The 10,440-nt window shown below is 37.0% G+C and overlaps 1 protein-coding gene across 1 annotated transcript in view; it reads left to right on the top strand.

Annotated features, from left to right (window-relative positions):
• The first annotated feature begins 261 nt into the window (after nucleotides 1-261).
• The window catches only part of LOC124888828, a 32,420-nt gene continuing 22,241 nt past the window's right edge, over nucleotides 262-10,440 (top strand). The window contains exon 1 of the mRNA XM_047400116.1: nucleotides 262-463. Within this exon, the coding sequence (XP_047256072.1) occupies nucleotides 262-463 (202 nt within the window). The remainder of the gene's footprint in view (nucleotides 464-10,440) is intronic.

Below are 10,440 nucleotides of genomic sequence, written 5' to 3'. Positions count from 1 at the left end.
CATGTCTCATATCATGGTTAGTTTTAATAAATCATGTTTTCTATATGTTTCTGATTTATTTTACGTCAGGACTAGCTAAAGTAGAGTTTTGGTGGAGTATGTCCAAATTAAGAAGAGATGGTAGGAGTATTTTTAGAGGCTTTTGAATGAGGAGGGGACAGAGCCATTGACTTAGGAGAGCTAGAGCTCTCAGAGGATAGACGTGATTTTAGTTATTATAGATGTTTTACGATTGAGGAGCTTAGAGATGCTATTCGCAAAATGCAGAGAGGAAGGGCGACAGAGCCTGATGAGATTCTGGTGGATTTTTGGAAGTTTGAAGGTAGGACAGGTTTAATGTGGTTGGCTGATTTGTTGAACAACATTTTCAAGACGGCGAGAATGCCTGAGGCTTGGAGGTGGAGTACGAGGATTCCATTGTATAAAAACAAGGGCAACATTCAGAGTTGCAGCAACTATAGAGGTATCAATCTATAGAGCCATACTATGAAGATTTAGGAGTGGGTGGTTGAGCGGAGATTGAGGAAGCTCGTGTCTATTGTAGAAAATCAGTTTGGTTTCATGCCTGGTCGTTCAACGATGGATGCAATCCCCCTGGTAAGGAGATTGGTGGAGCAGTATAGAGAAAGAAAAAGGGATTTGCACATGGTGTTAATAGACTTAGAGAAGGCGTATGACAAAGTCCCTAGGGAGGTTCTTTGGAGATTTTTAGAGGCAATAGGGTTCTCGATGGTGTACATTAGAGATATTAAGGACATGTACGATAGAGGGAAGACTCGAATGCAAAGTATTCAGGGGAGGTACCTTGATGTATGTTGTTTGTGCACGATGGAGTGTTGATTGATGAGACGCGAGGAGGGGTAAATGAAAAATTAGAGGTTTGGAAGCAAACCCTTGAATCTAAAGGGCTCAGGTTAAGTAGGTCCAAGACGGAATATATGGAATACAAGTTTAGTGACTTGAGGAAGGAGAAAGATGTGGTGGTGAGGTTGGATTCCCAAGATGTTTGTAAGAGGGATAGTTTTAAGTATCTTGGGTCTTTGATTCAAGGGAATGGTAAGATAGATAAGGATATTTCTAATCGTATTGGAGCAAGTTGGATAAAGTGAAGGCTTGCCTCGGGAGTGTTGTATGATAAGAAGGTCCCAGTTAAGCTTAAAGGTAAATCCCACAGAGTGGCAGTCCGTCTAGCTATGCTCTATGGAGCAGAGTGTTGGCCATTCAAGAACTCCTACATTCAAAGAATAAAAGTTGCACAAATCAGAATGTTGCGTTGGATGTGTGGACTTACTAGAGTGGATAGAGTTAGGAATGAGACAATCTCGGAGAAGGTGGGAGTGGCTTCGGTGGAGGACAAGATGTAAGAAGGAAGGCTGAGATGGTTTGGACATGTGATGAGGAGGGGTATGGGGTATGGATGCCACAGTTCGGAGGAGTGAGAGGCTAGCATTGGATAGCTTCAGGAGGAGGAGAGATAGCTTAAAGAAGTACTAGAGGGATGTGATTAGACATAATATGGAAAATCTTCATCTTACTGAGGACATGACCCTAGATAGGAAGGTGTGGAGGTCGCGGATAAGGGTACAAGGATAGGTTGTGTGCGTGGGCTATAGCTAGTAGTTAGAAGAGCCCTGGTATAGCCAGGTTACTAATCCTAGGACTGTGTCCTTAGGTAAGAGCTCCTAGTCAGGATGGATTAGGTGTGGAGGGTGTCTTTGGCCTGTGAGTTTTTGTTACTACTAGGTGGGTGTCATTTTTCGAATGCCCTATTTCTTATCTCTTATTGCACATTGCACTTGGTTACCTTATCTCATACTGCTTTGATTTATATATATATGTATTAATTCTTTTAATGTGATGCCATCCATCTTTCTTCATGTTTCATTACACTTTTGTTTATTATTCCTTATCTTGAGCCGGGGGTCTATCGAAAACAACTTCTCTACTTCTTTGGAGGTAGCGGTATGGACTGCGTATACTTTACCCTCACCAGACCACACTTTGTGGGAATACACTGGGTTTGTTATTGTTGTTGTTGTTGTACTAGTTAAAGTAATAAGGTTCATGAAAACTTCTGACTATCTCATCTTTGAAATGAGAAGCGATAACTTCAAGTATCAATCCTTAGCTCAATCATTGACTTCATAAATTCCAAACTTATGTTACACGACTCATGAAATGTGGACCCATGGTTTTCACCGGGGTATTTCCTAAACACTCATGCTGTGTTGTGTTTATGCTGAACGACTCTCTACTCATGATCCAGACACTTGATATATGAAGCATTTTGTGCATATTGAGCCGTATCTTCACCTCATGTCTGTGATACCCCGAAAAAATCCAAACCAATATTAGAGCATGCTTCAAGCATATGCATGGTACATCATGCTTCTTTTATAGTTTTATGAGTAATTTAGATGTATTTAACGCTTAGAATAACTCCCATCTATCGGATGAATCAAAACATTCCTTACCGATTGAATTATTGGAAAGGATATTGCTATAGTCAACTTCAAATGAGCATATCTCTCGTTATACTATGAATTTTTGAGCTCATGACCTTCCAACAGATATATAATTGAATTAGCTTTCCAATGATTTCAATTTCCCCATAATCCGATATCGGATCAAAAAGTTATACCCATTTTACTCCAACATGTCTGCCTGGTAAATGACTGACGACATGAGCTGACGACTTATCACAAGTCTGACGGCTTATCAGCCCATGTCGTCAGGCTTAGATAGAAATCCAAAAATTCCAGCTCCCAGGTGACGACCTGGGCTGACGGGCTATCACAGATCTGACAGCTTATCAGCCTTGGTCATTAGCTGATAATTTTAGTAACTGGGAAGTGATTTTGTAGGAGTATTTCAGTATTTTCCCCTCACTCTAAACACGGTATTAAAGCCCTGAGAAGGCTATTATCCTATTATTTTCTCATTCTCCTCAATAATAGGAACATTATCTCCCAAAAGGGGTTAAACCCTAGTTAAGAAAAATCAAGAACAACCTCAGGATTTCTTCAAGATTCTTTAAGAAACATTAGATCTCTTTCAAGATCAAGCTTTAAGGTATGTGTAGTGTTCATCCATAGATCCCTTCCATCCATGGAGCTCAAGAATCAAGTTTTAAATCATGAATTGTGATTATCATTTTGTGGTATGATTATATTTATGTTGATCGTTGTTATTTGGTTTTCAAGATGGTGTCTTGATGTATTTTTATGAAGTATGTGAGCATGTTAGTTGAAATCCATGAACTTGGGTGGCTTAAGATTGTTAAATTGATAAGTATACCTATGCCCAAAGTTGTGCATGTAAGGTGTTTGATAAAATGCCTAGAGTGATAAAATCATGTAATATAGCTTAGGGGTAAACTATATGATAAATGCATGCTAGTCTATTATGTTCAAAGGGCTCAAATGTCATTTTTGTGCAATATATGTGTTAATGGAATGTACATGATGATTGGTGAATGGATTCATAGTGTGTCTATATGGATTCCATGTTATGTACAAGATAATGATTATGAAGTACCACATGAGTTAACCCCAAATATTGTAGTATGAACTATTGTTGTTGGTCTTGTATTCAAGAATATAAAGTATTGTCAGTTTCCTTCTACCGAGTCCTGGGGGTACTTTTACCTTAAAAATATAGCTGTGTGAAGTCATGTTTCCATGATATCCTCAATTAAGTCATAATCCATAGAACTCAATTAGTCAGGTGACTCAGGAAAACTCAGAAATCTCAGAAATCTTAGTAATCTCAGTAATCTCAGTGATCTCAGAAGTTCAGCAATATCAGTGATCTCGGTGCTCAATAATCTTAGTAACCTCAGTATTCCCATTAATCTCAGTAATCTCATAAAATCAATCATGTTGTCAGATATCAGTAGTATTCCCCCAGTCAAAGAACTCAGTAAAATTAGCCCATGTACAGTTTAGTTAATCATGATCAATCTATTCAGATGGGAGTAGAAGTTAGCACCGAGTGAGCCCAAGGATGGGAACTCACCTGTTATTTTGAGGGTGTGATTCTTAGCAATCATCCTTGTACTCTAGAACTACGTGGACATTGTAGGTTGAGACATTATAACCTATTAAATAAGGTTAAATGAGGTGGCTTAACCTGCTATATGAGGGTTCCCACCATTCTCGTTAGAGCAACCTATTATATAAGGGTCACACACAGTTGTCTCTACTAGTGGCACAGTATTGACACCCTTCTAGTCAGGGATGAGATTGGACCCCAGCTTAGCTATAATGGCATATATGGAGCATGTCGGTTAAATAACTACTTCCCACAGTTTCATTTACAAATTTTAGGACTGTTAGATACAGTCACCCAGTCTTAATAAAAGAACTTAGATAGTTCTTCAGATTTCAAGGCTATTAGATACAGTCCATTCAGATACAATACAGAGCTCAGATAGTTCTATCAAATTTAGGACTGTTAGATATAATCACCCATGTTATCAGTTATATCAGTTATGTTAGGTATCAGTACGCATATGTTATCAGTAGTCAGATTCAGGACTGTCAGATACAGTTAATCAGACTAGTTCATCAGAATCAGAAGTATCAGAACCAGTCATTCATGTATCATCAATATATATATATATATATTATCAGTCCGTCAGTATTTGGCAATACAATATCAATTCCTCACTATTCAGTGACTTAGTTCTCGGTATAAGTAAACTCATGTTATCAGTATTCAGACTCAGTAGTTAGTTTTACCACGATATCAGTTATAGTTACTTATGCCTGTATGTATTCTCAGGTTCATATCAATCATCATTGTTTATGCATATAACCTTTTGTATTTGGCCTACCTCACTTGTATACTCAGTATACTCAGTTGTACTGATGCATTCGTGCTATGGTGTTTTATTTTTCGCCATAGGTTTAGAGGCACGAGTTTCAAAGCAGTAGTAACATTATAGATTTCAGCCGTCAGAATTAGCAGTGAGTTCTCATTCTCCGAAGACATGATTACTACTTAATTACTTTCATATTTTAGTTTGGAGCAGCCAATAAGATAATCCGTACCTAGTGACTCATCTAATTGATTTGATCCAATGCAAAAAGAAGTGAGTGAGTGACAAATGATCAAATATCAGACCGAACGAATATCTGTCTCTCAATCCTGGGATTCCAATCCAAATTATACATTTCCTGACCGTTTTCAGTATTCAGGAGTTAGTTGGAGACATGTTCCTTCCACTCTCTACTTCAGACAGTTAGAGTCTTTAAAACTAGATTCAGACTTCAGTATTTCTATTTTGTTTTGGTATTGTGATACCACTTTATTTATACATTGCTATTATTCGGATTAGTTTATGTTTAGACATTTATATACATATATTATGCAGTGTACAAGTACAGATATTAGGCATGGGTTAGCTTGTGGTCCTTCGGGGTCATGAGCACTATGTAGCATTTCGGGTACCAGTTTCAGGGAGTTACAAACTTGGTATCAGAGCCTAAGGTTAAATAGTGTCCTAAGAAGTTTGAAAGCCGTATCTAGTAGAGTCTTGTACATGGGTGTGTTGTGCAACACACTTATGCGCAGGAGTCTATGCGATGTTTTAGGAATAGTTCCCTTTCTTTTATGTCTCAGATTTTTCTACTCATGTAGATTCTCATCATGCTCCACTCATGTCAACTCCACCTTACTTTTAAGGTATCAAAAATAGTGAAGCTCAAGTCTTAGAGATAGAGATTTCTTAGACAGTCCCTACAGTCAGTTATGGGACTGATTACAGACTCAAAGTATCCCATCAGTCCAGTTCTGTCCAAAAGTTATAGAAATTTCATTCATGAACATGAGAACTCATTCTTGAACCTGAATTTAGATATGTCATTAGATCCCTTCTCAGAATCATATGATAGCATATACCTAGAGTTAAAAGGATGAACCCAGGAGTTTCGCAGTAGTAGAGTTGGGATAATATCACCCAGAATGAACTAATTATGTATTCCTAGGGATAGTTGTACCAAAGTGATTCAGTAGGCTTGAACAGTGCAAGTAAGAAATTAAAACTATTGATTTGAAATTAAGTGTGTAGAGATGGATGTGAATTAGGAATATGATATTAGTAGTATATGAGGAAATAGTAGCAGATAATGTGTTTATAAAGGCAAGCATATGTCAAATAGAGTGTAAGTATGTGGTGATAATTGCGGTTCAGTCCAGAGCTTACTAAAGTATTCACAGACTTAAGAGGATGGCTTAAAGTTAAGAGGGAGATGATAGATCAAGTAACCAAGTCAGGCTCTCAGAATTCCAATAGTAGTGCTAGTATGAATAGAAAAAGAAATAAGGGAAGATGATTCCCGATCCATCCTTATCTCAGTACAAGTTTTGTACTTCAGTCAGCATAATGCCTACACATGTTTCATATCTCAGTTCTACGAACACAACTTATATTCACATGGTTTTCATAGAATCTTGTGCCCTTCCAGTCCTCGCATAAGAAGTTCTAGCTCACTTAGTATTATGAATCATGTCTCATGAACACAAAAACTCTAACCCCAGGTCATGCAGTTCATGACTTATGTACATATATCATGCTTTACAATTATACTTAACCTCCATGACTCATGCTACGCCCCCACTGATCAGATAAATTCAGACTATGTCATGTATATCCTCAGTTCATAACTTTTTAGTAAATCTATGTTGTTGACATTCTATTTCTTAGGTTTTAGTCATGTGTTAAGTTTAGTCAGTGTGTATTCATTCTTCAGGTCCTCCTAATTTAACCCTTCAGTAAGCTCACTTTGTGGAAATAGTGTAGTGATGAGCAGTTGCTTAGATGGGAAAGAGTAAATGCATTATGTTAAGATAAGATTGTTGTATGCTTATTGTACACGAGGATGTATGTATTAAGATAGGCTTGAATGTCATGTTAGTAAGCAAGTAAATGGCTAGCAAGAGGTAGTATTTAAGAGTTGGGAAAGTACAGAGTATGAATGTATATGTGGATCCTTGACTTATGTTAGTCCCCATCATATACTATAAAAAATCAGTTGCTATTTCAGTTATAGTTTCAGTATTCAGTACCAAGTAATTAGTGTTCAATTCCAGAATTTAGTATCTCAGTATCAGTCTGAACCTTAGTTATTAGTATTCAGTTATCAGAACCCAGCATTCAGTTCCAGTAAGAATCTTAGTTACAGTCTTGGTTATAGTGTCAGCTTTAATTCCGTAATCGAATCAGAAAACTCAGTTTAATTTCAGACTTGCTTGACTATAGCATACAATTATCAGTTACTCGGTTGTAGGTATTTCAATACCCCAGTCTATGGAATATTTCCAAATCATATAGTATTCTTGGTCTCACATTAGCAAATAATATAGACTTCATGAATCCATGCTCAGTCATCTCATGTTACTCAGTTCATCCTTACCTCCTATGTAAATACCTTTTAGTCTCAGTCCAGTTATTCAGACTAAGTATAGACCAGTCACACATGCCCAATATTCAGTTGTCAATTATTTAGTTTATTAGATAAGTTAGTATATTTATGCATTCGTGCTCAGTACCTCGTAAATCTTTAAGTAGTCTCAGTTGCAGTGCCTGAAACTTAGTTACTTCATCTTAGATGATGTTCATAGGCCTCAACTCATCTTATCAAATCTCAATCAGGTTATGATTTTAATACTCATCTATCTTATACAGACATATTCGCACAGTTCGATTTCTATGTCCCCATCTATGCGCCTGAACCGAAATCTCATAAAAGAATGTAACCATTCAAAGATGAACCAACCAGATAGGTGCAAGCTCATCTTAGTTCATGTATCACAACTCAGTTTTAGATCTCAAACATTCAATCACGATTCAGTTCGTGGGTGCCTTGAACACTACCTCAGTTTTCCTCAGTATCTCAGACAAATTAGCATTCTTCAAGGGACATAGCATCCCAAGGGGAGATACACTATGAAGCCCCAAAATTTCATGACTTAAACATCCCATTCTTTGTTTACATAATGAATTCAATTTGGAGTAAGGAGTACTCATAAGTTGACCCTCAAGTTCAAATCTCAGTCGTGAGCCATGTATTTAGGGGCTCAGTTCAGTTCACAAAATTTAGTTTATGTGTCATGTCTCATATATAGTCATGTTATCAGGCCCCAATTCATGCATACTTCTAGAATAATCATAGGGTCATCAGTACATTTAAGTTTACGTAACAGTTACTCTTGAACTTAGTTCTATGTTCAAATTACCATTATAGACTAGGTATTCAGTTTATGCTCAGATCCTTATTTCAGACTTGGTACTAAGTACCCTTGCATATTTAGCCATGCATTCATATATCAGTTTAGGAATATAATCATGCTTCAGATATGCATTATCATTATGAGACACTCAATTCATCAGAACACTCAGTCAGGCATCAGATATGCATGTTCAGTATGTTATATTTAGCTCCTCAGTTATTTCAGTCATGAAATCATGTTTTGGTAGTGTATGTCTTGTATGTACTTCAATTGATCTTTTCTTCCATCTCAGTCAGTCTCATTCGAGGACGAATGTCCCCAAGGGGGAGTATTGTAATAACCCAAAAAAATACAAAACAATATTAGCTCCATGATTCAAGCTCATGCATGGTACATCATGGTTATTTTATAGTTTTATGAGTAATTTAGATGCCTATTAAGGCTTCAAATAACTCCCAGCTATTGGACGAATCAAAACATTCCTTACCGATTGAATTCTTGGAAAGGATATTGCTATAGTCAACTTCAAATGATCATATCTCTCTTTATAATATGTATTTTTCATCTCATGATCCACCATAGATATATAATTGAATTATCTTTCCAACGATAACAATTTCACCAAAATTCGATATCGAAGCAAAAAGTTATACCCATTTTACTCCAGCATGTCCGCCTGGCAAATGAGTGACGACATAAACTAACGACTTATCATAAGTATAACGGCTTATTAGCCTATGTTGTCAGGCTTAGACAAAAACCCAAAAATTCCAGCTACAAGGTGACGACCCAGGCTGACGGGCTATCACAGATTTGACGAATTATCAGCCTTGGTCGTCAGCTGATAATTTCAGCAACTGGGAAGTGATTTCATAGGGGTATTTTGGTATTTTTCCCTTACTCTAAACATGGTATTAAATCCATGAGAAGGCTATTATCCCATTATTTTCTCTTTCTCCTCAAGAACAGGAACATTCTCTCCCAATAGGGGTTAAACCCTAGTCAATAAAAATCAAGAACAACCTCAGCATTTCTTTAAGAACCTTCAAGAAACATTAGATCTCTTTTAGGATCAATATTTAAGAAATGTGTAGTGTTCATCCATGGATCACTTCCATCCATAGAGCTCATGAATCAAGTTTTAAATCATGAATTATACAAGAATGTCAAGTATTGTCAGTTTCCTTCTATTATGTCCTGGGGATACTTGTACCTAAAAAATATAGCTATGTTCCTAGCGCCAAGTCATGTTTTCATGATATCCTCAGTCAAGACATGATCCACAGAAATCACTCAGTCAGGTGACTCAGGATAAGTAAGAAATCTCAATAATCTCAGAAGTTCAGTAATATCAGTGATCTCGGTGCTTAATAATCTTAGTAACCTCAGTATTCCCATTAATCTCAGTAATCTCATAAACTCAATCACGTTGTCAGATATCAGTAGTATTCCCCCAGTCAAAGAACTTAGAAAAATTAGCCCATGTACAGTTTAGTTAATCATGATCAATCTATTCAGATGGGAGTAGAAGTTAGCACCGAGTGAGCCCAAGGATGGGAACTCACCTGTTATTTTGAGGGTGTGATTCTTAGCAATCATCCTTGTACTCCAGAACTACATGGACATTGTAGGTTGAGACATTATAACCTATTAAATAAGGTTAAATGAGGTGGCTTAACTTGCTATATGAGGGTTCCCACCATTCTCATTAGAGCAACCTATTATATAAGGGTCACACATAGTTGTCTCTACTAGTGGCACAGCATTGACACCCTTCCAGTCAGGGATGAGATTGGACCCCAGCTTAGCTATAATGGCATATGTGGGGCATGTCGGTTAAATAACTACTTCCCACAGTTTTATTTACAAATTTTAGGACTGTTAGATACAGTCACTCAGTCTTAATAAAAGAACTTAGATAGTTCTTCAGATTTCAGGGCTATTAGATACAGTCCACTCAGATACAATACAGAGCTCAGATAGTTCTATCAAATTTAGGACTGTTAGATATAATCACCTATGTTATTAGTTATATCAGTCATATTAGCTATCAGTACACATATGATATCAGTACTCAAATTTAAGACTATCAGATACAGTCAATCAGACTAGTTCTTCATAATCAGAACTATCAGAAATAGTCATTCATGTTTCAGTAATATATATATTATCAGCCCCTCAGTATTTGGTAATACAGCATCAATT

Source organism: Capsicum annuum, chromosome 11 (assembly GCF_002878395.1).
Source record: "Capsicum annuum cultivar UCD-10X-F1 chromosome 11, UCD10Xv1.1, whole genome shotgun sequence".
NCBI lineage: Eukaryota > Viridiplantae > Streptophyta > Magnoliopsida > Solanales > Solanaceae > Capsicum > Capsicum annuum.
The sequence above is the reverse complement of the archived record's forward strand: the minus strand, read 5'-3'. Positions and strand labels throughout refer to the sequence as shown.